Source organism: Amblyraja radiata, chromosome 28 (genome assembly GCF_010909765.2).
Source record: "Amblyraja radiata isolate CabotCenter1 chromosome 28, sAmbRad1.1.pri, whole genome shotgun sequence".
Lineage (NCBI taxonomy): Eukaryota > Metazoa > Chordata > Chondrichthyes > Rajiformes > Rajidae > Amblyraja > Amblyraja radiata.
In genome coordinates this window covers 1,378,003-1,404,837 of record NC_045983.1, presented here as the reverse complement: position 1 = coordinate 1,404,837, position 26,835 = coordinate 1,378,003, and the positions used below count along the sequence as shown (strand labels likewise).

Here is a 26,835-nt window from a genome sequence, read left to right as displayed (position 1 = left end):
CCTCATGCTAGCCTTTCTTGTTGAAATCATATTCCAGCGCGGCGCCCAATCTGTGTACCCCTTAAAGTGTTGTGTTGAAGTCTATTGCACTTTCACACAAAAGAGGTTGATGACTCGAAGACGTTGTCGGGCTAGGCAGCGCCCCTGCCAAAGAGCACGAAAACACGCCCTTCGCCCCAACTCGTCCACGCCGAACCGCCTATGGCGCATCCAAGCTAGTTCAATTTGCCCGCGAGTTAAGGAAATCAAATACAATGTATACGTTTAAGAGGAATATACGCATACATCTTGTCTGGTCTTGTACGCGTGTATGTGTGTGTATATGTATGTGTGTGTGTATATGTGGTTGTCTTTACATCTTCACAAAAACACTACGCGGTACCGATTAAATTTTTACATATTCCGATTGACATTTCCCCCCTCGAGGCCGAGATCACCTGCACTGAACATTTTATGCGTTATTTCTCGACTTGTTAGTGATTAAAAGTAAGCAAGAAGTTTAAAAACGTCAAAAGACTTTGAATTAAAAACGACCAGCTTTCACAGATGACGTCACAATGACGTCACAAAAACGACCAGCTTTCCATATAACCATATAACAATTACAGCACGGAAACAGGCCATCTCGACCCTTCTAGTCCGTGCCGAACACATAATCTCCCCTAGTCCCATATACCTGCGCTCAGACCATAACCCTCCATTCCTTTCCCATCCATATAACTATCCAATTTATTTTTAAATGATAAAAAGGAACCTGCCTCCACCACCTTCACTGGAAGCTCATTCCACACAGCTACCACTCTCTGAGTAAAGAAGTTCCCCCTCATGTTACCCCTAAACTTCAGTCCCTTAATTCTCAAGTCATGTCCCCTTGTTTGAATCTTCCCTACTCTCAGTGGGAAAAGCTTTTCCACGTCAACTCTGTCTATCCCTCTCATCGTTTTAAAAACCTCTATCAAGTCCCCCCTTAACCTTCTGCGCTCCAAAGAATAAAGCCCTAACTTGTTCAACCTTTCTCTGTAACTTAGTTGCTGAAACCCAGGCAACATTCTAGTAAATCTCCTCTGTACTCTCTCTATTTTGTTGACATCCTTCCTATAATTATGCGACCAAAATTGTACACCATACTCCAGAATTGGCCTCACCAATGCCTTGTACAATTTTAACATTACATCCCAACTTCTATACTCATCCTATATTTCACGTTATTCGCAATTAAAGCTTTAAAATGGGAACTTTCACTAGGTTTTTACATATTCTGATTCGCGTTTCCCCCCTCTTGGCAGTGACCACCTTCACGGAACATTTTATGCTTTATTTCTCGACTGATTACTGATTAAAGTTACCAAAAATCAAAATACTTTGAATGTAATCCGACCAACGTCAACTGATGACATCACAATGGCTCGACTAGCGGGGGTGGGGCAAATTGCTATTGTACACGCAGGGCAGGTGCAATTGGATGTTTTTAAAGAGCGCTGCTGAGGTAGACCGGGGAGTGCTGGAATTAGACGTTCGGGAACTGCTTGAGTATAGGACCATACCTTTCACGGGAGCTACGGGTTGGGAACGTGTGCGTTGGGGGAGCAGACACGATGGGTCTGCACTTGGTCTAATATAGTATTCAAAGAACCATCTAGTTTGTCTGTCTGTCTGTCTCTGTCTATGAGATGAAGAAACTACGCTTAAACGGTACACAATTGCGTGAATTTTTGCAGCATCTTACTCAGCTTTTTCCCGTGGTCATTAGTGTCAAGTTTCTTCACATTTGATGGTATATTTCAAAGGTTATTGATATTTGAAGTTTAAAAAAACCCCAACGGAAAATAGTAACTGCAGGTGAGTGAGATACGTTTCTAGCAGCTTCCAGTGGCATCTCACAGTCGTCCAATCACAATGGGATCTCATTTACACAAGCTGTCGTGAAGATTCCGAAAACCGAAAATAACATCACACCGTGATCTCTGCTGCCAATACAGAAGCTATGAGAGTTGATGGATTGTGTGATGGAAGGAGAAGAAATGTGATTTAAACATTGTCTTTAGTGAGGTAGCGGGGGCGCCGTCCAGTTGGCTGCCCAGCCTGCAGCTGTCTGTCTTTGCACTTCTTTCTTTTATTTCTAGTGTGTTAAAAAATGTTTCCATTCTTTTTTATGTGTGGGGGGGTGGGGGGGGGGGGGGGGGGGGGGGGGGGGGGGGGGGGGGGTTGGGGGTGCTCCTCTTCCTTGCTTCGGAAGCCGCGGTCTCCAGCAGTTCCAGGTGTCCCAGGCCGCTGAGAGGGTTCTCGCGACGCCGGTGCACCATCACTCGGCGAGAGGGCCTGTAACATCGGGCCGCCGTAGCGGCGACAGAGGTGGCCTCAATAGGCCCGACTATGGGTGAACAAGGCGATGGGGACTGGACTTTGTGCCTTTCTTCACAGTGGGAGCCATTGTGGGGGGATGTTTATATGTTTATTGTTAAATTATTTAATGTTGTGTCTTATCTTAATTTGTGTGCTGTAATGGCAAGTCAAATTTCGTTACATTAATTGGTGTATGTGATAATAAATATCCTTTGTATCCTTGAAAGGGGAGCGATGAGGGGGGAAGTGACTGAGGGAGGGGAAAAGGATAGGGAGTGAGCGGTGACAGAGAGTCAATAGGATCACAGCTTCAAGGCAGGCACGTGCCGTGAGTAATTACTCAAGGTAGGCAGAAGGTACACAAAAATGCTGGAGAAATTCAGCGGGTGCAGCAGCATCTATGGAGCGAAGGAAATAGGCGACGTTTCGGGCCGAAACCCTTCTTCAGACTGATAGGGGTGGGGGGGGGGGGGGGGGGGGGGGGGTGGGGGGGGGGGGGGTGAGATGGAAGGAAAAGGGGAGGAGGAGGAGCCCGAGGGCGGGGGGGGGGGGTGGGAGGAGACAGCTCGAGGGTATGTCTGCCTTCCGCAACTCCTTGTCAATTCCTCCCTTCCCTCACGTACCGCCCCCTCCCCGGGCACTTTCCGTTGCAACCGCAAGAAATGCAACACCTGTCCCTTCACCTCCCCCCTCGACTCCATTCAAGGACCCAAGCAGTCGTTCCAGGTGCGACAAAGGTTCACCTGCATCTCCTCCAACCTCATCTACTGCATCCTCTGCTCTAGATGTCAGCTGATTTACATGGGGAGACTAAGCGGAGGTTGGGCGATCGTTTCGCCCAACACCTCCGCTCAGTCCGCAATAACCTACCTGAACTCCCGGTGGCTCAGCACTTAACCATATAACCATATAACAATTGCAGCACGGAAACAGGCCATCTCGACCCTTCTAGTCCGTGCCGAACACGTATTCTCCACTAGTCCCATATACCTGCGCTCAGACCATAACCCTCCATTCCTTTCCCGTCCATATAACTATCCAATTTATTTTTAAATGATAAAAACGAACCTGCCTCCACCACCTTCACTGGAAGCTCATTCCACACAGCCACCACTCTCTGAGTAAAGAAGTTCCCCCTCATGTCACCCCTAAACTTCAGTCCCTTAATTCTCAAGTCATGTCCCCTTGTTTGAATCTTCCCTACTCTCAGTGGGAAAAGCTTATCCACGTCAACTCTGTCTATCCCTCTCATCATTTTAAAGACCTCTATCAAGTCCCCCCTTAACCTTCTGCGCTCCAAAGAATAAAGCCCTAACTTGTTCAACCTTTCTCTGTAACTTAGTTGCTGAAACCCAGGCAACATTCTAGTAAATCTCCTTTGTACTCTCTCTATTTTGTTGACAGCCTTCCTATAATTAGGCGACCAAAATTGTACACCATACTCCAGAATTGGCCTCACCAATGCCTTGTACAATTTTAACATTACATCCCAACTTCTATACTCAATGCTCTGATTTATAAAGGCCAGCACACCAAAAGCTTTCTTTACCACCCTATCTACATGAGATTCCACTTTCAGGGAACTGTGCACAGTTATTCCCAGATCCCTCTGTTCACCTGCATTCTTCAATTCCCTACCATTTACCATGTACGTCCTATTTTGATTTGTCCTGCCAAGATGTAGCACCTCACACTTATCAGCATTAAACTCCATCTGCCATCTTTCAGCCCACTCTTTCAACTGGCATAAATCTCTCTGTAGACTTTAAAAAGCTACTTCATTATCCACAACCCCACCTATCTTAGTATCATCTGCATACTTACTAATCCAATTTACCACACCATCATCCAGATCATTGATGTACATGACAAACAAAAGTGGACCCAACACAGATCCCTGTGGCACCCCACTAGTCACTGGCCTCCAACCTGACAAACAACCATCCACCATTACTCTCTGGCATCTCCCATTCAGCCACTGTTGAATCCATCTTGCTACTCCACCATTAATACCCAACCATTGAACCTTCTTAACCAACCTTCCATGAGGAACCTTGTCAATGGCCTTACTGAAGTCCATATATACAACATCCACTGCTTTACCCTCATCAATATCCGGAGTAACCTCTTCAAAAAATTCAAGAAGATTAGTCAAACATGACCTTCCAGGCACAAATCCATGTTGACTGTTCCTAATCAGACCCTGTTTATCCAGATGCTTATATATATTATCTCTAAGTATCCTTTCCATTAATTTGCCCACCACTGACGTCAAACTAATAGGTCTACAATTGCTAGGTTTACTCTTAGACCCATTTTTAAACAATGGAACAACATGCGCAGTACGCCAATCCTCCGGCACTATTCCCGTTTCTAATGACATTTGAAATATTTCTGTCATAGCCCCTGCTATTTCTACACTAACTTCCCTCAATGTCCTAGGGAATATCCTGTCCGGACCTGGAGACTTATCCACTTTTATATTTCTCAAAAGTGTCTGTACTTTGGCCCTTGTGGCCAAGGGGATCAGAGGGTATGGAGAGAAGGCAGGTACGGGATACTGAGTTGGATGATCAGCCATGATCATATTGAATGGCGGTGCAGGCTCGAAGGGCCGAATGGCCTACTCCTGCACCTAATTTCTATGATTCTATGATACTTCCTCTTCTTTGAGACTCATAGTTTCCATAGCTACTCTACTTGTTTCCCTTACCTCACATAATTCAATATCCTTCTCCTTGGTGAATACCGAAGAAAAGAAATTGTTCAATATCTCCCCCCATCTCTTTTGGCTCTGCAGATAGCTGTCCACTCTGACTCTCTAATGGACCAATTTTATCCCTCGTTATCCTTTTGCTATTAATATAGCTGTAGAAACCCTTTGGATTTACGTTCACCTTACCCAAAGCAACCTCATATCTTCTTTTAGCTTTTCTAATTTCTTTATTAAGATTCTTTTTACATTCTTTATACTCCTCAAGCACCTCATTTACTCCATGCTGCCTATAATTATTGTATATCTCCCTCTTTTTCCGAACCAAGTGTCCAATTTCCCTTGAAAACCATGGCTCTTTCCAATTTTTACTATTTCCTTTCAACCGAACAGGGACATAAAGATTCTGTACCCTTAAAATTTCACCTTTAAATGTACTCAATTTCTCTTCCACATCTTTCCCATAAAACAAAATGTCCCAATTTACTCCTTTTAAATCCTTTCGCATCTCCTCAAAGTTAGCCTTTCTCCAATCAAAAATCTCAACCCTAGGTCCAGTTCTGACCCTCTCCATGATTATATTGGTACTAATGGTATTGTGATCACTGGTCCCGAACTGTTCCCCAACGCATACCTCTGCCACCTGACCCGTCTCATTTCCTAACAGGAGGTCCAGCACCGCCCCTTCCCTAGAAGGTACTTCTATGTATTGCTGCAAAAAACTATCCTGCACACATTTTACAAACTCCAACCCATCCAGCCCATTTACAAAATGTGTTTCCCAGTCTATGTGTGGAAAATTGAAATCTCCCACAATCACTACCTTGTGCTTACTACTAATATCTGCGATCTCCTTACATATTTGCTCTTCCATTTGGCGGTCTATAATACACCCCTATAAGTGTTGCTACCCCTTTGCTATTTCTCAGTTCCACCCAAATAGCCTCCCTAGACGAGCCCTCTAATCTATCCTGCCAAAGCACTGCTGTAATATCTTCCCTGATAAGCAATGCAACACCTCCACCTCTTGCCCCTCCAATTCTATCACACATGAAGCAACGAAATCCTGGAATATTTAGTTTCCAATCACAGCCCTCCTGCAACCATGTTTCACTGATCGCCACAACATCATACTTCCAGGTGTCAATCCAGGCTCTAAGTTCATCCACCGTTCTTACAATGCTCCTAGCATTAAAATATACACATTTAAGAAACTCTCTCTTATTCTCTGTTTATTGTCTTTTTCTTCTCTCTCCCCTACATTTTGTGTCAGAGTGCTACCATTCTCTGCCTCCTGCCTCACACACTTACTGCTAGCTTTCCCAATTTGAGTCCCTCCCCCCAACCATACTAGTTTAAAGTTTCCCCAGTAGCCTTTGCAAATCTCCCCGCCAGGATATTGGTCCCCCTCGAGTTCAAGTGCAACCCGTCCTTTCTGTACAGGTCGCACCTTCCCCAAAAGAGGTCCCAATGATCCAGAAACTTGAACCCAAACCCACTGCACCAGTCCCTCATCCACTCATTTATCCTCCACCTCGCTCCATTCCTACTCTCACTGTCGCGTGGCACAGGCAGTAATCCTGAGATTGTTACCTTTGCAGTCCTTCTCCTTAACTCTCTACCTAACTCCCTAAATTCTTCTTTCAGGACCTCTTCTCTTTTTTTACCTATGTCGTTGGTACCTATATGTACCACAACCTCAGGCTCCTCTCCCTCCCATTTCAACTCCCCCTCCCATTCCCAATCCGACCTCTATGTCCTGGGTCTCCTCCATTGCGAGAGTGAGCAACACCGGAAATTGGAGGAACAGCACCTCATATTCCGCCTAGGTTGCTTGCGTCCCAATGGCATGAACGTTGAATTCTCCCAGTTTTGCTAGCCCTTGCTGTCTCCTCCCCTCCTTAACCCTCGAACTGTCTCCTCCCATCCCCCCGCCCTCGGGCTCCTCCTCCTCCCCTTTTCCTTCCTTCTCCCCCCCCCCCCTATCAGTCTGAAGAAGGGTTTCGGCCCGAAACGTCGCCTATTTCCTTCGCTCCATAGATGCTGCTGCACCCGCTGAGTTTCTCCAGCATTTTTGTGTACCTTCGATCTTCCAGCATCTGCAGTTCCTTCTTGAACACTCAAGGTCGGCAGCCTGTCGACTTAAAATAAAAAGGTAAACCGCGCGTGCGCAGATTGTTCTCTACGTAAAAATTAAAAATAAAAATAAAGACAGTAACAATTCAATTTGCCCAAGGATTCCAAGTCTCCTTCATTCTGAATTACTGAATGGTGGGTGGTGAAATGGTGATGGCAGGTGGAGAGATGTTGGGGAAAACGGGAGCACAGGGAAAAGTTGAATCAGTTGTCATCTTATTGAATGACAACACTTGTTCAAGGGACCAATTGGGGGGAGAGTTCCTTTCACATCGCGTGGAGAGCCTGTGCCAGGGATAAAGTTGCGGGTAGGGCAGGTGTGATGAGAAGGAGGGTGTCGGGGTTAATGCCAGTAACTCACTCATCGTTGCTGCGGCGCTCCGGACGCAGAGCCGCCGCATTGTAGCCGGGGATAGAGGCAGCTCGGGTAGCTGCAAGCGGCCGCAGGGACCCGACAACAGAACTGGCCACCACTTCAGCGCCTTCTGCTGGTCCGCTCACCTCTGGCAGTGCTCTCCGTCTGAAAATTTCTCACCCGACTTCGCTCATGTCAGCCGCTTCCTGCAAATCCTTAAATTCCCATAGCCGAGTAACCTCAATCGCGCTGTCAGAATTTAAGGATTTGCGGGAAGCGGCTGACATGAGTGAGCGGCAGGAGAGAGCTGCCAGAGGTGAGCGGGGGCCGGTAGAAGGCGCTGAGGTGGCGGGCGGTTTCGCTGTCCGGCGCCGTGGTCGCTCACAGCCACCCGATCGACTTCTCCCCCCCCCCCCCCCCCCCCCCCACCTCGTGCCTCAATGCGCTGGCTCCGTGCAAGGAGCGTCGCAAGTGGCATGATCCCGATCCCCTCCTTCACAACGTTCCTGGCCTCCCCACAACTTTACCCCGGGCCAGACTCCCCAAACGCTATGAAAGGAACTCCCCCCCCCCCCCCAGCACCCCGGGAAATACGGTATTTAGAAACATATAGCACCAAGAAATGTACTTATTGGTACACGCACCCCATTCTTCTCTCTTTGTTTCCTAAGATACACTTCAGAAAATGGCAATCCATATATGAAAAACCCGCCAAGAAACTAGCGCTGCGCATGCGCAGCAGCTCCTGGTTCAGGGTTGCAATATTCCTCCCACTCGTGTGAACGTAGTGATGGAAATGGTGCCAAAGCATATGCACACATGCCTGAGGCAGCTCCTGGTTCAGGGTTGCATAAGTCATCCCACTCGGATGAATGGAGTCATGGAGATGGTGCCAAAGTTATGCACACATGCCTGAGGCAACTCCTGGTTCAGGGTTGCATAAGTCCTCCCGCTCGGATGTATGAAGTGATGGAGATGGAGCCATATATTTTATGCTCCGTGTTACGGAAGCATGCACAGACAGTCCAAGGCATACGGATATATCAACGACTGGTTCAGGGTGCAATTTTTCTCCCACCATTAAGAGTGTCAGAGATCAGTACAAACTGACTCCAAACATGACCCCGAACATGACTATGTACCCTGATCCCATGCTGTAATGCATGATGTACGTCAATCGCATGAGGAAAAGCTGCGAGCTCTTGCCTCTAAAATTGCTGCTCCCTCGGGGACGGACAAGCCACTACAAGAGAAGTTGGCCACCGGCATCAGCTATCTAACAGAAATGACAAGCATGATAGACAGAGTCTGCAAATGGAACTTCGCTGAAGCTCCAAGAAAGATAATCGACATAGGGTTCTAGACGCTGATAAGTAAGGTCTCGTTATTAACCTCCGTAAACTCCGAAATGAAACAGTCTGTCGGCCCAGTATAGAAACATAGAAACATAGAAAACAGGTGCAGGAGTAGGCCATTCGGCCCTTCGAGCCTGCACCGCCATTCAACATGATCATGGCTGATCATCCAACTCAGTATCCTGTACCTGCCTTCTCCACATGCCCCCTGCTACATTTTGCCACAAGGGCCACATCTAACTCCCTCTTAAATATAGCCAACGAACTGGCCTCAACTATCTTCTGTGGCAGAGAATTCTAGAGATTCGCCACTCTCTGTGTGAAAAATGTTTTTCTCATCTCGGTCCTAAAAGAATTCCCCCTTATCCTTAAACTGTGACCCCTTGTTCTGGACTTCCCCAACATCGGGAACAATCTTCCTGCATCTAGCCTGTCCAACCCCTTAAGAATTTTGTAAGTTTCTATAAGATCCCCCCTCAATCTTCTAAATTCTAGCGAGTACAAGTCGAGTCTATCCAGTCTTTCTTCATATGAAAGTCATGACATCCCAGGAATAAGTCTGGTGAACCTTCTCTGTACCCCCTCTATGGCAAGAATGTATTTCCTCAGATTAGGAGACCAGAACTATACGCAATACTCCAGGTGTGGTCTCACCAAGACCCTGTACAACTGCAGTAGAACCCCCCTGCTCCTATACTCACATCCTTTTGCTATGAATGCTAACATACCATTCGCTTTCTTCACTGCCTGCTGCACCTGCATGCCTACTTTCAATGACTGGTGTACCATGGGATCCTGGTCTCGTTGCATCTCCCCTTTTCCTAATCGGCCACCATTCAGATAATAATCTACTTTCCTGTTTTTGCCACCAAGGTGGATAACTTCACATTTATCCACATTATACTGCAACTGCCATGCATTTTCCAACTCGCCCAGCCTATCCAAGTCACTTGCAGCCTCCTAGCATCCTCCTCACAGCTAACACTGCCCCCCCAGCTTCGTGTAATCCGCAAACTTGGAGATGTTGCATTCAATTCCCTCGTCCAAATCATTAATATATATTGTAAATAGCTGGGGTCCCAGCACTGGGTCTTGCGGTAATCCACTAGTCACTGCCTGCCATTCTGAAAAGGACCCGTTTACTCCTACTCTTTGCTTCCTGTCTGCCAGCCAGCTCTCTATCCACATCAATACTGAACCCCCAATACCGTGTGGGTTTACTGCCAGCATGGGCTATCTAGTCGTTTTCATTGTCTCTGGGATAAGATCAGGTTAATGTAGAACATTGGCAAGGTGCCTTACACAGTAACCTCAGCAAGTTCCAAGTAGGAACAGTTTGGTTACCATGGATCAGGGTAGACCATCACGAAATTAGCTGGCCATACCAGTCATGTGAGTGTATGTGTATATATGTGCGAGTGTGTATGTGTATATGTGTGTGAGTGTATATGAGTGTGTGTGTTTGAGTGTGTATGGGAGTGTATGTGAGTGTTTGTGTGTGTGGGTGTGTGTATGTGTGCGTGAATGTGTGTCCGTGTGTGCGTGTGGGGGGGGCGGATTGTGCGTGAGTGTGTGAGTGAGTGTGTGTGTGTGTGTGTGTGTGTGTAACTGTACTGCCAGCACACCAGCCATATGTTAACTGACAGACCACCAGCCGTAAGTCACTGAACTGCCATCCCACCAGCCATGACTAAATGAACTGCCAGCCCACCAGCCGTGACTCACTGAACTGCGAGCCCAAGAATCTATTCAGTCCACCCTCTCCACCTTCTCTCTCACAGAGTCTGTCACCTGTTTTCGGCAGAATTTCTGGCAGTTTCTCAGCTGTCAGCCTGCCAGGCCTGAGTGACTAAGCTGCCTGGCCTCAGTGACGGAGCTGCCAGACCAACAATCTATTGGGCACACAATGTCCATACTAGCCCTCTGGACTCCAGTCCCTTCGGCCCACAATACCTATGTTAGCGCCCCAGAACCCCCCCCCCCCCCCCAACTGCCCAGTAACATTTTAATTGTTAGAGAGTTAGAATATTGCGTCGGGGACCAGCTCTCCCATGTGAAGCTGGGACCCAACGGCCCACTAGTCTTAATAGAGGCCTTGCTGAATTCCATATAGACAACGTATACGCAGAAACGATAGAACCATAGATTAGTATAGCATATATCTATTATATATTAAAACTATGTGTGTGTGTGTGTGTGTGTGTGTGTGTGTGTGTGTGTGTGTGAAATGAAATCCCGTCATTTTTTCCATGTCGCTAGCTCATTCACTTTTACATTCAATTTTGCACTCCTCAAAACATTTTTTCTTTTTATGTACCCATTTTATAATAAAATATGTATTTTGAGGAGTGCAACATTGAGGATGTGGGGAGGCTCCTGCCGCGGGCCAAGCCCGGTACGACGCCCGCCCGCCCGCCGCCTCGCTCTGGGTCCTCAGGTAGATCCCCGCCCGTGGCCTCCCTCCAGTCCATGTCCATGTCCATGTCCGTCGCCCAGCGCCTGATGGGGAGGCTGCTGCCTGGGCTGGAGCAGAGCCTGAGCTGGAGCGGAGTGTGGGCTGGAGTAGAGCCTGGAGCTGGAGTGAGGGCCACACCTCTCTCCGCCTCTCATCTTTCTTCCCCCCTCTCCATCTCCCTCTCCTCACCCCTCTCCTCCCCCTCCTCCTCCCACCCCCATCCCTCTCTCCCCCCACCTCTCCCCCCTATACCTCTCCCACTCTTACCCTCCCCCCTCTCACACCACTCTTCCCCTCCCACTCTCCCCCTCCCTCCACACACTCTCCCTTCTCTCCCCTTCCTCCTCTCCTCCTCCTTCCCCTCCCTCATCCCCCCTCCTCCCTCTCTCCCCTTCCCCACCCCTCTCTCCCCCCTCCCGCACCCCTCTCGCACCCCCTCCCCACCCCCTCTCCTCCTCATCTCCCCCTCTCCCCCCTCTCCATCTCCCTCTTTCCTCACCCCTCTCCCTCCTCCCCTCCCACCCCTTCTCCCCCATCCCCCACCCCTCTTCCCCCCCATCTCCCCGCCCACCCCCCCTCTCTCTTGCACCAGTCCCCGCTCCCCCTCACTACCCACTCTTCCCCTCTCCCTCCCCTCCCTTCCTCCCTCTCCCTCTCTCTCCACCTACCTTCCCCTTCCCCTCTCTCTCCTTCCCCTCACCCCCTCTCTCCATCTCTAACATCCCCTCCTCCCTCTCCCACCTCCTACCCCTCTCCCTGCATCCTGCCCTCCCCGCTCAGCTCCCACTCCCCACTGTCCTCCTCCTCCCTCTCCCCCACCCCGCTCTCCTCTCCCTCACCAATCTCTCCCCTGTCCCCCTCCCACCCTCTCCCATCCCCTTCCCCTCTCTCTCCTTCCCCTCACCCCCTCTCTCCATCTCTAACATCCCCTCCACCCTCTCCCACCCCCTACCCCTCTCCCCGCATCCTGCCCTCCCCGCTCAGCTCCCACTCCCCACTCTCCTCCTCCTCCCCTCTCCCCTCCCTCCCCACTTCTCTCCCCACCCCTTCTCCCTCTTCCTCCCTCCCCCCGCCTGTGTGTTTGGCGGGTGGTTAGTGTGAGTGAGATGCCGCAGCCCCCCCCCCCCTCCCCGCAAACGCGCGTTGGGGAAACAGACCCAACGGGTCTGCACTTGGTCAAGTATATATATATATATATATACATATATTGTTGGTCTGGCAGCTCCGTCGCTGAGGCCAGGCAGCTTAGTCACTCAGTCCACCCCCTATTATGGCGTCACAATGCCCTACCAGCTGCAATGTTTCTCTCCCAGAACACCGAGTCCTTCACAGCAAATATTCTTCAGGAAAAGAATCTGCCAGCCTAAACCAGCACAGCAAAATTTAATGATTAGATTTGGATAACAATGATGACCGTGTCAGTAGCACCTATATCAAATTAAATCTTAGTGAAATTGTATATTTTTTAAGTTTAAAATTACCTGTACCATTGGGGGCTATGGTTACATTGTGCAATATTGCATTTGGGGGAATGGGTGGGTGGTGGAATCTTATATTGGGGAACGGGTTGCATTGGGGCCAGGCCTCCCGCATGACAGGGACCCAACGGGTGAATGGTGGAATCCTACGCCAGGGATCGGGTTGAATTGACCTCTCTTGTGGGCTATGGGTGAGTGGTGGATTATTGGGTTTGGGGAACGGTTTATGTTGGGGGAACGGGTGAGTGGTGGAAACGGGTTGCGTTCGGGGAACGGGTGAGTGGTGGTTTATTGCGTTGGGCACGGGGCCCAACGGGTGCCACTTGGTCTAGTATATTACTAATACTCTCATCCTGTCTGTGATATGTTTACGTGTTTATTTGTGCACGTGCTTTTGTTGCCCTGAATAACCCCAAAACCGCACACGATAGCACTACAATTTTTAGACCACCTTTGACTTGTGGTGTGTTTGTTTTATCAAGTTTCGTTCAGATTGACGTTTTATTTTATATCACATTTTTATGTTTATAAAACCTTACTTTGAGGAAGATTTTTCCAATCTGCACTGACAGTTAAGAGCTAGGATGTCACAATGGGATTGTAGCCTTGCCTGCTGCAATGTTGCTTTCCTCGTACACTTTAGTCCTTTAGCAAGTGCAATTGCATTTTTTTTTAAGTTTACAATGATGGAGGGTAAATGAGCTGGGAAAAGTTCAATGATTAGATTTGGATAACAAAGGGGAAGATTCTGCCAGCCTAACCCAGCACAGCATAGTTTAATCACTAGATTTGTACAACAAATGATGGCCTTGTCGGTGGCACCGAAATCACAATAATTCTGAGCGCAATCGCATTTTTAAAAAAGTTAAAAATTATCTGCGCAGTTGGAGGCTATGGCTGAGTTGTGGAATATTGCGTTGGGGGAATGAGTTGCATTGGGGGAACGGGTGAGTGGTGGAATATTGCGTTGGGGAACAGGTTGCGTTGGGTGACCAATCCTCCTGTGGGGGCTATGATTGAGTGGTCGAATATTGCATTGGGGGAACAGGTTGCATTGGGGGAGCAGGACTCCCGTGTGGCAGGGACTCAACGGGGCCAACTCGGTGTAGTGAATCACATCTTGTTTGTTTGTATCTATATTTGTTCCTGAAACTCCGCATAAACAGTACACGCGACAATTTTAGGCCAACCCTGTCACACGGGAGGCCTGCTCCCTCACTGTCCTGCGATGTCAACTGGCAAGTTTCGTTTAGATTGATGTTATATTTTACAAATTATTGACTTTTTAAACTTTAAAAACATTTGTCAGTGCCGCTCCCGCTTGCCACGCGTGCGCAGTTGGGGGAGGGCTGCCGGGCCGCGGCCATTTTGAGATCGCCATTTTGACTCCTGTCACAACCGGTATCTCTGTCGTCGTCAAACGGGGGCCCAACGGGATCACCGGCTGTCTAGTTAAATATTAAAGTTAGAAACATCTACGTTACTAATAAGGTTCTACGTTCCAGATAACATTGATGGGCAAAAGCGTTGTGGTGGAGGTACTGGAGTGAGAGGACCGTGTCTGCACCGAGCAACTCAACGACTTTGTGATTCTAATATGAATCGCCCTACACTCACGGTTCACCTTCGAAACCTCTTCAAAAACTGAACTGTCCATGCTGACTGTCCATAATTAACCCATTCTCTAATCATTTGGCTAAAATCAAATCCTGAGAAATCTTCTCCAATAGCTTCTCTACCACTGGCGTGAGACTCACTGCCTCATAATCCATTGGTAAGTTCCAGTCAATATTGAGCAAGTTACAATCACCCCAAAGACATCCCTGTTATTTTGCAATCCTGCAGTAATCTGTCGACATATCTGAATCGCTATTTCTCGCTTGCCATAGCGGGGCCTAGAGTACAAACTGAATGGAGTACTTGCACGTTTCTTATTTTTAAGCTCCACCTATATCGCCTCAGCGGACGATCCCCAAATATGTCCACTCTGAGTGCTGCCCCGATAGATTCCCTGATAAGCAGGGTAACGCCACCACCTCTTTTCCCGTTCTCTCCATCACATGTGAAACATCGAAACCATGGACATTGAGCTGCCAGTCATGACCACGTTTCCACAATGGCCACAACATCATAGTCTCAGGCACGATTCCGGCTCTAAATTCACCCACTGTCCCACATATTCCTGGCATTGAAATAAACACACTTCAACCCAACTGCTTCCAATCACCCCTACTATTTTCTGTTCTACTTCTCTAGGTCCCACTATGTCTTACTAATTTAAACGTTGCAGATAAGCACCAGCAAAACTCGCTGGAAACATATTAGCGCCCTACTGGTTCAGATGCAGCTTACTGTGCCTGCATGCGAAAGCAAATGGCAAGTTGGCCTTTATAACAAGAGGAATCGAATATAGGAGCAAAGAGGTCCTTCTGCAGTTGTACAGAGCCCTAGTGAGACCACACCTGGAGTATTGCGTGCAGTTTTGGTCCCCTAATTTGAGGAAGGACATTCTTGTATTGAGGAGTGCAGCGTAGGTTTACAAAGTTAATTCCCGGGATGGCGGGACTGTCATACACTGCGAGAATGGAGCAGCTGGGCTTGTACACTCTGGAGTTTAGAAGGATGAGAGGGTATCTCATTGAAACATATAAGATTGTTAAGGGCTTGGGCACGCTAGAGGCAGGAAATATGTTCCCGATGTTGGGAGAGCCCAGAACCAGGGCCCACAGTTTAAGAATAAGGAGTGAGCCATTTAGAACGGAGACTAGGAAACACTTTTTCTCACAGAGAGTGGCGAATCTGTGGAATTCTCTGCCTCAGGCAGGTTCTCTGGATGCTTTCAAGAGTGAGCTAGATAGGGCTGTTAATAATAGCGGAGTCAGGGCGGTATGGGGAGAAGGCAGGAACGGGGTACAGATTGGGGAGGGGGGGGGGTGATCAGCCATGTGCATGGAACGCTTTTGAATGGCGGTGCTGGCTCGAAGGGCCAAATGGCCTACTCATGCACCTATTGTCTATTGCCTATTATCATAGAACGTGGAAGAATGAAACACAGGAACGGGCCCTTCAGCACTCCTTGTCGGTGGCTAACATGATGCCAAGCTAAACTCTGTTTTACATGGTACATGTCCATTTTTACGTGCTACCTAAAACCCTCTTTAAAAACATTATGTAATCTGTCACCATTAACACCCCCCCCCCCCCCCCCCCCCCAACCCGGCAAAGCGTCCCATGCATAATCAATGTGTAAAAAGACATACTCCGTTGAATTTTGCCCCTCTCACAATTATTTCTCTCAATCACTACTTCCAATCTCTGAAATATCTGACCGTCTACTCTATCTATGCCCCACAATTATACACATTTCACTCAGGTCTTCTTCAGTTTCGACGTTCCAATTTTGTCCAATCTCTCTTTATAGTTAACAGGTTGAAAACCTCCTCTCGACCGTCTCTTAAACCGCCGCATTCTTCCTGTAATTGGGCGGTAGGGACTGCACGCGCCAAATCAAATGAGATCTGACCAAATGTCTATAAAGATGTACCATGACTTCCTGACTTTATACTGAGTGCAACATCGATAAATATAAGCACATCATACTTATTCGTTACTATTCTATCTACTTGTGTTGCCACTTTCACTGGAGTCACGGACACGAGATTCCGCTGCACATCAATGATGTTAAGGTTCCTACCATTAACTCCCTTACGTTCTCACATAGTACACAGAGAATTATGCGCAGAGGCGGGTTCTACACCACAATGTCTGTGCCAAACACAATGCTAATAGAGACTAAATGTGTAGAAAGGAACAGGTGTATACCGAAGATACACACAAAATGCTGGAGTAACTCAGCGGGTCAGGCAGCAGCTCTGGAGAAAAAGGATGGGTATCCCTCTTCAGTATTGATGTGGATAGGGAACTGGCTGGCAGACAGGAAGCAAAGAGTAGGAGTAAACGGGTCCTTTTCAGAATGGCAGGCAGTGACTAATGGGGTACCGTAAGGCTCAGTGCTGGGACCCCAACTATTTACAATATATATTAATGATTTGGACGAGGGAATTGAATGCAACATCTCCAAGTTTGCGGATGACACGAAGTTGGGGGGAAGCGATTAGCTGTGAGGAGGATGCTAGGAGGCTGCAAGGTGACTTGGATAGGCTGGGTGAGTGGGCAAATGCATGGCAGATGCTGTATAATGTGGATAAATGTGAGGTTATCGACTTTGGTGGCATAAACAGGAAAGTGGACTATTATCTGAATGGTGGCCAATTAGGAAAAGGGGAGATGCAACGAGACCTGGGTGTCATGGTACACCAGTCATTGAAAGTAGGCATGCAGGTGCAGCAGGCAGTGAAGGAAGCGTGTACTCGCTAGAATTTAGAAGATAGAGGGGGGATCTTATAGAAACTTACAAAATTCTTAAGGGGTTGGACAGGCTAGATGCAGGAAGATTGTTCCCGATGTTGGGGAAGTCCAGAAAAGCGGTCACAGTTTAAGGATAAGGGGGAAATCTTTTAGGACCGAGATGAGAAAAATATTTTCCACACAGAGAGTGGCGAATCTCTGGAATTCTCTGTCACAGAAGGTAGTTGAGGCCAGTTCATTGGCTACATTTAAGAGGGAGTTAGTTGTGGCCCTTGTGGCTAAAGGGATCAGGGGGTACAGGATACTGGATACTGAATTGGATGATCAGCCATGATCATATTGAATGGCGGTGCAGGCTCGAAGGGCCGAATGGCCTACTCCTGCACCTATTTTATATGTTGCTATGTTTCTATGTTTCTTCAGTCTGCTGAAGGGTTCCGAACCAAAACGTCACCCATTCTTTTCGTCCAGACATGCTGTCTGAACCGCTGAATTACTCGAACATGACCCATTCTAAAAGTGTCTTAAATATAACTGCCTCCACTACCATCCCTGGCAGCGCGATTCACGCACGCATTATTCCCTGTGTGGAAATATCCGCCCGCACATTCCCTTGAAACTTGCCCCGCCTTATCTCCAACTTGTAGCGGAGTTTAGGGATATGGGGAGAAAGCAGGGACCGGGTACTGATTGGGGATGATCAGCCATGATCACATTGAAGGGCCGTATGGCCTACTCCAGCACTTATTATCTATTGTCTATTGTCTATTGTCCGATATGGAAGGGATGGGATTTTCCCATTTGAGTCTACATTCCGAATGGTCTACAGCGGAGACCTATTGCACAAACAAATGAGTCTAGAGTTTTATTGACGTATCTCGCGCGGAATACAGAGGCTACATCTCCGACTGACTAGTTCCGGGGTGGTGGTGAGAGTGGGGCAGGGTGGGGGTGGAGGAAGGTGGGACGGAGTCCGTCTGAACGGCCCTCAGTTCCAAATTTTCAGAAAGCTGTCCCAGGAACCCGTGGCCACTGCCATCCCGTTCTCGGGAACGCCCAGGCAGCTGACGCGGTTGTCGTGTCCCGACAGAACTCCTGCGGGGAAGAGAGCGATAAGCGTCTGAGTTAGCGATGGCGGGAGTAAGGTGCTCTTGCAGAGAATGGACTGAGGTACAAAGAGAGGGAGAGGGCGTGAGGGAGGGAGAGAGGGAGGGGACGGTAAAAGAAGGAGGGCGAGGCAGAGTGGAGGAGTGTGCGTGGAGAGCGGAAGAGGGATGGGGGTGGGGAGGGATTGCGTGTGGATTGGGAGATGAGAGGAGAAAGATGAGCAGAGTCCAGTGGGGGAGGGACAGGGACGTAGTGGCAGAGAAGGGCGAGAGTAGGGAAGAGGGTGTGGAGAGAGGCCGTGTGCGGGAGGTGGAGAGTGGGAGGAATATGTGGGTGGGGAGTGGAAAAGAGCGGGTGGCAGTGTGGGAGAAAATGGAGCAGGACGTTTGTGCGTGGGCACGGGAACAGGGAACCGAGGGTCCGGGGACTCACCACAGCGCTCCGCCTTGAGCGTGTCCCAAACATTGCAGTTGAAGTCGTCGTAGCCGGCCAGCAGCAGGCGACCGCTGCGGGAGAAGGCGACCGACGTGATCCCGCACAGCACGCCCTCGCTGGCGTAAACCGCCACCTCTTGGTCGGCGCGCAGGTCGAAAATGCGGCAGCTGGCGTCGTCCGACCCCGTGCAGACCGCCTGCCCGCTGGGGAAGAACTGGGGGAGAGAGAGCAAAGGAGTCGCGGGGATCCCGTTCACTGCGACCACTCACCCTTTACTCCTTACAACTCATCCTCATCCTTTCTACTTTTCCTTCAGTACCTCACACTCCCCACCCTTCCCCTCTCGCCCTGCAGTTCACACCCATCATCCCTTACTATTCACACTTCACCAGTCACCCGTAACCCTCCACCCTTCACCCCTCAGCTTCACCCCTGATTTGTCATCCTCACTACTCGTCCTCATCCTCACCATCCCTTCCCCTTCTCACCCCTCGCACTCACTATTCATCCATGCTCTACCCTACACCCCTCACCCTTCGCCCTTCGCCCTTCACCCCTTCAACTCTCAATCCTCACCGCTCACCTTTCACCCCTCAATCGCGATCCCAACCCGCAATATTCGACCCTCTTCACGACTTTGACCCGGAAACAGGGCGGTTTCGTGCCAGGACGAAAGGAGACGTTTTGACCCGGGACCGGACGGTTTGATTCGAGACGGGCAATTCACCCGGGGAAGGAGGGGTGGATTTCGCACTGGCACGGGATACTTTATTTTGACCCAGGATGCGACATTTCGACATTGAGACGGGCAGATTGATTTGTGGTGAAAGAACGGGGATGGGTGGTTTGGACCCTGGGACGAAACGGGACAGTTTGAACTCGGGGAGTCGGGTTGATTCCAGGACTGATCGGTTTGATCCTGCGGTGAGTGGTGAATGTGCGTGTGTGTGTGTGTGTGGGGGGGGGGGGGTATAATTTGATCCAGAAGCCGGATCCCTGGCGATGGGGCGGGACAGGTTGATCGGTTAACCCCTAAAACGGACCTGTTTTACCCCGGGTGGGGATGGTTTCATCCCGGGACGGAATAGTTTGACCCCCCCCCCCCCCCAGCAGGACAAGGGAGGATAACGTGAACCACGGGGCCCCTCGCACTTACGCAAATGGCATTGATGTCGGACTCATGGCCCAGGAAGGTCTGACGACACCGGCCGTCCCGGATGTCCCACAGCTTGGCCGAAGCGTCGCACGCCCCAGACACGAAAAGCGAGAAGTCGGGCGACACCGCCAGACTCATCACGTCACCGCTATGGCCAAGGAAGGCGGTCTTTTCCTTGCCCGTCTCGATGTCCCAGAGAATGCTTCGCGGGAGAGGCGTAGTCAGTATATAGAAAGAGGACAAATAGGGGTGATGGGGAGGAAACAGGGGAGGGAAATGGGGAGGAGATGGGGGATGTGATGAGAGGGGCGGTGTCCGGAATAAATGTTCTGGGGTGAAGAGAGAGGGAAGTATAATAGGCGGGGAGAGGAAACTACTGGGAAAGAACTGACCGTCGCTGGACTCGGACGTGATCTCGGAGAGGGGTCATTGGTTCTGTAGGACAGGCAGTCAGAGTTATAGAGCACTGGAAGAGGTCAGCCCAACCTCCATTCCGCCCAAGGTGCCCCATCCAAGCTAATCCATCTTTGCCCGAGATCGGCCCACAACCCTCTAAATCGTTCCTTCTAATCGTTGTTATTTTACCTGCCTCAATTATCTATCGCAGTCGCTGCCTCAAAAAGGCTGGCAGCATCAACAAGGACCCACACCATCCTGGCCACACACTCATCTCCCCGCTACTTTCGGGTAGAAGGTACAAGTGCCTGAAGTCTGCAACGTCCAGGTTCAGGAATAGCTACTTCCCCACAGCCATCAGGCTATTAAACTCAACTCGAACAAAACTCTGAAAATTAATAGACCATTATCTGTTATTGCACTTCATCTGTTTATTTATTCATGTGTGCATATATCTATATAATGGTATATGGACACACTGATTTGTTCTGTATTCATGCCTACTATATTCTGTTGTGCTGAAGCAAAGCAAGAATTTCATTGTCCAATCTGGGACACATGACAATAAACTCTCTTGAATCTTGAATCTTATTTCCTCTGACTGCTCGATCCATATACCCACTAACCACATTACCCCCGAGGTTCCTATTAAATCTTTCCCTCTCATCTTACACCTCCACCATCTACTTATGGTTTGCTCGACCGTGGGGAAACGGACTTTCCTCTAGTAAAGTGCTGAAAACTGAATACATTACTCAAAGTACAGCTTCACTAACGTTTTGTACAACTGTAACAAAACGTCGTAATTTTTTATAGCCCATTCTCAAACTGGTGAAGCTAGCGTGCCAAAAGTCTTCAATGTCCTATTAAACCGTGGAGCGACATCAGGGAACTATGTACCTGTACTTCTAGATCTGTCTGCTCCACCCCACTCCCCAGCGGCCTGCCATTCACTTGCAACTCTTCACACTTATCTCAATTAAACCAATTTGCCATCCACATGCCCAGCTGATCAAAATCCCGCTATAGTTCTTGATAATCATCTTCACTATCTACTTTACTACCAATTTTACTTCATTATCAAATTAACTGCAAATGGACATCCATACAGACCCCCGGTAAGCCGCACGAAGAATCCCGGTAAGCCGCGGCCAAAGCCACTAGGATCGCCCACCGAGGACCGGGAAGGCACGACTCGAGGAAAGAGTCGGATGGAGGGCCTGTAAGGTGACCGGCTGCGGGAGGGAGTGCAATGGTGGAGTCGGCCCTGGAGGCCTGGGGCTCAGCTAGACGGGCGCCGGTCCAAGAGGCCGAGCACGTGGACTGGACGATGCATGCCCCATCACCTGTTGCTCATATATATGATCACTATGTTCTCTGAGTGGCCCTGGTCTTTCTATCGTTATCCTTTACCCTTAAGATACATAAAATGTCGTTAATCATTCTCCAGAGCTATCTCATTAACTATGCCACTCAGTAGCATAGTTAAGAAAATTAAGAATTTAGGATGAGAGGGCATCTTATTGAAACATAAGATTTCTAAGGGTTTTGGACACGCTTGAGGCAAGGAAACATGTTCCCGATGTTGGGGGAGTCCAGAACCAGGGGCCATAGTTTAAGAATAAAGGGTAGACCATTTAAGAACGGACATAAGGAAACCCGTTTTCACCCAGAGAGTTGTGAATCTGGAATTCTCTGCCTCAGAAGGTAGTGGAGGCCAATAATCTGGATGCTTTCAAAAGAAAGTTAAATAGAGCTCTTAAACATAGAGGAGTCAAGGAATATGGGGAGAAGGCAGGAACGGGGTATTGAATGTGGATGATCAGCCATGATCGCAGTGAATGACGGTGCTGGCTCAAAGGGCTGAATGGCCTACTCCTGCACCTATTGTCAGTAATTTAAACTCCACCAATGATACATTTAACTCTTCCTCCCTATGTCTGGCCAATGCCTTCTTATTTTCCTAAATAGGGCCTCAATTTCTCTTACTCCTACATGTCTTGCCTTTACTCCAAACAGAAAGTGTGCACCTTGAACTCTCACTATCATATTTTTTACGAGCTTGTGGCCATCGCTTTGTGCACCCTACTCCAATCACCTTCTGCAAGTTTCTGCCCACTATCACCAAAGTTGACCCTACTCCAATTTGAAACTTAAGCCCGCCGACCAGCCCTGTCCTTATACGTAATTATATTCAAGCTAGTGGAACTGCGGTTGTGGGTCACAGAGTGCCAGCCCACAGAAACATGATTCGATTGGCCTGCCCAGCTCCCGAAGAGTAGGTCAACGTTTGCCCTCTCATTTGTAGGGCCCTCTACGTATTGCCTCAATAAAGTTTCCTGATCACACTTGATAAATTCCACTGCATCTAAGCCCTTTCCATTGTGATAATCCCGATTAGGAAGAGGACGATGCAGGAAGGTGAAGGAAGACCATTGGGAGGGATGGGTGCACTTACCAGGTGGTGTCCCCGGAGCTGGTGATGATCTCGTTGTCGTTCAGAAAGCGGCAACAGGAAAGGTAACCTGGCAATGAGATGCGGCCCTTAGCAACTGGCGTGCGGGAGCCAACGACCCAACATCCTACCACACAGAGGACCATCCTCTGACCCCTGCATCACAGGGTCGCGATTGCCGCGACTTCTGACTCAAGGGACCAGGATCCCCGCGATTCTTCGATCAGAGGCCCTTAACCTCATTGGATCAGAGTACCATCATCCCAATGACTCATGGGTCGGCGGACCATGAACCCCGCGACCTTTCTCTCCATTGAACTCATTCTCTTTCTCCTCCCCTTCCCATTTCTCACCTCTCTCTCTCTCTCTCTCTCTCTCTCTCTCTCTCTCTCTCTCTCTCTCCCTCTCTCTCTCTCTCTCTCTCTCTCTCTCTCTCTCTCTCTCTCTCTCTCTCTCTCTCTCTCTCTCTCTCTCTCTCACTGTCTACTAATCACGCCGACCCCCCCCCCCCTCTCTCTCTCTCACTGTCTAAGCACGCCGCTAAGTCGCTCTGCCTGCCCCCCCCCCCCCCCCCCCCCCCCCTCTCTAGGCCTTTCTCTGTCCCACGTTCTCCCCACTAACGCCGACCCCTTCTCCCACCACTTTACCCCCTCCCCTCCTGGGTTACTCACCGTTGTGTCCCGCCAGTTCCCGATTCACTTTCACATTGCCCTCGCGGGACTTCAGGTTGTAGATGGAACACATGTTGTCCAAACCGCCGCAGGCCACACAGTTACCAGACGGAGCGTAGCAACAGGTCATCACCCAGGAGGACCGCAGTGGGATGGCGTGCATCTGATGGGGAGGATTGGTGGGGCCTCAGGGATATACGTGTAGGGCGGCTTCCAAATATACATCCAACATATGTTGAGGGATGGGTCCTTTACACACACACTGGCCCTCACTAGGAAACGGGTCCCACACACATGCACACACTGATCCGCTCTAGCGGACGGGTCCCACACACATGCACACACTGATCCGCTCTAGCGGACGGGTCCCACACACAGTGACCCTCATTGAAGGGAGGAGACCCACATACACTGATCCTTACTGTCGGAGGGGTCCCACACGAACTGATCTCCACTGGGGAACAGTTCTCACGCACACTGGCCCTTGATGGGGGACGGATTCCACACACACTTACTCTCACTCGGGATGGGCTCCACACACACTGATCTTCACTGGTCTTTGGTGCCAAACGCACGCGCACATGCTCACCTGAGAAAATGTACTGACGCACACGGAGACATGTTCCCGCACGCTGATCCACACAATGATCCTCGCTGGGATATCACACACACACACACACACACACACACACACACACACACACACACACACACACACACACACACACACACACACACACACACACACACACACACACACACACACAAGCACGCACACACGCATGCACGCACACACACACACACACACACACACACACACACACACACACACACACACACACACAAGCACGCACGCACGCATGCATGCACACACACGCACATACACACAGGCACACAAACACAGACACACACACACACACGCACACGCACGCACGTACGCACACGCAGACACACGTACACACACACGCAAACGCACACACACGTACACACACGTACATACACAAACACGTATACACACAGCCACGCACACTCACGCACATACACACAGACATACAAACACACACACACAAACACACACACACACACACACACACACGCGCACACACACACACACACACACACACACACACACACACACACACACACACACACACACACACACACACACACACACACACACACACAGCATCATTGGCATGGTATTTTACCTTGTTGGTGGAGTAACTGTCCCAGACAATCAGCTTCCCATCTTGCGAGGCGCTGACCAGAAGTCTGTTGTAAAAAAGTTAGTTAGAGATGTGCACGTGTGTTCTGGGGCAGGTCGTAGTCGGGGTTGTGTGTGGAAATCACACTCACACTGACACACTCACAGACAGAGACAAACATATAGACAGCATCAAAGATGCACACACATGGATAGTCACATATTCGGACATAAACAGACATCACCGTCAACTCCCCCATCCCTCTGGCCGTACCGCGAATCCGTCCCCCAGTGCATGGCGTAGATTTTGGCCAAGTGCCCGCGCAGGGTGCGCCGAGTCCGCATCTGAATCCGACTCACGGCGTCCACACCGGCGCTCACCTGAGGGAGAGAGAGAGGACTGGGAACCGGTGCACAACTAACCACGACCGCACCGTCGCCCGAACGATCCCACCCTCACCCTCTCCGCGCATCTGGCCTGACACGGCCAGCCCCGAGCCCAGGCTGAGCCTGACTCCGGAATCCTCACTGACCCTCACCACAGCTCCTTCCTGACCCTCCACCGATCTCCCTCTCACCCTCCGCTGGACATCGCCCTAAACCGCCCACCCCATGTAGACCCTCCCTAACCCCAGCCAGTCCCTCACCCGAGCCTTCATTGACTCTATCCCCGGCTCGGTCCTCCTCCGAGCCATCGTACAATCTATCCCCGACCCGTTCCTGACCCACCCGAAACTTCCCTGGCCCTCCCACCCCCGAACTCTCCCTGACTCTCCCTCCCTCGTCCGCAACTTTCGTTTCCTTCTCTTTGAACAATCAGCATCCCCGACCTCTCCCTATACGCGACTCCTCTCAGCACACTCACTACTAACTACTACTACTAACACTTACTACTAACTACTAACTACTCACTACTACTACTACTTTCTTCAGCAGTTGTATGGGGCTCTGGTAAGACCACATCTGTAGTATTGTGCACAGTTTTGATCTAATTTGAGGAAGGACCTTGTGATTGAGGCAGTGCAGCGTAGGTTCACGAGATTGATCCCTGGGATGGCGGGACTGTCATATGAGGAAAGATTGAAAAGACTAGGCTTGTATCAACTGGAGTTTAGATGGATTAGGGGGGGATCTTATAGAAACATATAAAATTATAAAAGGACTGGACAAGCTAGATGCAGGAAAAATGTTCCCAATGTTGGGCGAGTCCAGAACCAGGGGCCACAGTCTTAGAATAAAGGGGAGGTGATTTAAGACTGAGGTGAGAATTTTTTTTTTGACACAGAGAGTTGTGAATTTATGGAATTCCCTGCCACATAGGGCAGTGGAGGCCAAGTCACTGGATTGATTTAAGAGAGAGTTAGATAGAGCTCCAGGGGCTAGTGGAATCAAGGGATATGGGGAGAAGACAGGCACGGGTTATTGATAGGGGACGATCAGCCATGATCACAAAGAATGGCTGTGCTGGCTCGAAGGGCCGAATGGCCTCCTCCTGCACCTATTTTCTATGTTTCTATGTTTACTACCCTAACCCCGAGCCATCTTTTGACTCCCACCCATCTCCTCCCTCTGCGTACCTGCGACAGGCTGCTGTCACACACCGCTTTCCTCGCCTCCTGCCAAGAAACCAGAAGAGAAGGGGTGGTCAAGATTGGGACGTCTGCCCGTCCCTCGGCTGATCCGGTCTCTTGTCACAGCGGGAACACTGACGTCGGGCTCGGCCTTCAATCTGCACCAGGCCAAAATGGGTCATGGCTGGGGCCGAGGTGGGACTGGTACTGCGGCCTCGGTGCGGGTGGGGCGCCCGGGGTGGTGAGGGTATGAGACGGGTATACAAAGGATGGGGGCTCCGGAGTGTGTGGGAGCCCGGGGTGAGGAGCAAGTGGGGTGGCAGCGGTGCGGATGCGGTGCTGTAGCCCGCCCCAGGGGTGAGGCGCAATTCAGGGAGACCCCGAGGTGGGGCACAAATTTGGTTGGACGGGGTGGCGAAATCCTTGGGGCTGGGTTTCAGGTGGGAGAATCCTCGGGTGCGGCAGCGCGCGGCGTGCGGAGTGGATGGAAGCCTCAGGTGAAGGGTGGGGTAGGGACTGGGGTAACCCCGAGAGTGGGGAAGTTGCACTCACCGCGATCTCTTGCTTGAGTGACTCCATCTCCTGCTTCAGCTGCTCCATCTCGGCCATGTTTCAGTAGTTCAAGTCGTTACAGCGG

At 49.8% G+C, this 26,835-nt stretch overlaps 1 protein-coding gene and 1 long non-coding RNA gene across 2 annotated transcripts; one reads left to right on the top strand and one right to left on the bottom strand.

Moving 5' to 3' along the window:
• Nucleotides 1–1,287: 1,287 nt before the first annotated feature.
• Nucleotides 1,288–24,668, top strand: LOC116988712. Its single transcript, XR_004416047.1, has 3 exons — nucleotides 1,288–1,368; nucleotides 6,471–6,475; nucleotides 24,657–24,668. It is a non-coding gene; the product is annotated as an uncharacterized LOC116988712 (long non-coding RNA).
• On the bottom strand, nucleotides 18,152–26,835 carry LOC116988711 (guanine nucleotide-binding protein G(I)/G(S)/G(T) subunit beta-3-like). Its single transcript, XM_033045551.1, has 9 exons — nucleotides 26,751–26,835; nucleotides 26,205–26,243; nucleotides 24,902–25,008; nucleotides 24,632–24,695; nucleotides 23,424–23,586; nucleotides 22,756–22,822; nucleotides 19,902–20,103; nucleotides 18,743–18,959; nucleotides 18,152–18,298 (listed from the first exon to the last, which is right to left on the bottom strand). The coding sequence occupies exons 1-9, from the start codon at nucleotides 26,805–26,807 to the stop codon at nucleotides 18,192–18,194; spliced, it is 1,023 nt and encodes a 340-aa protein (XP_032901442.1). The 5' UTR covers nucleotides 26,808–26,835; the 3' UTR covers nucleotides 18,152–18,191.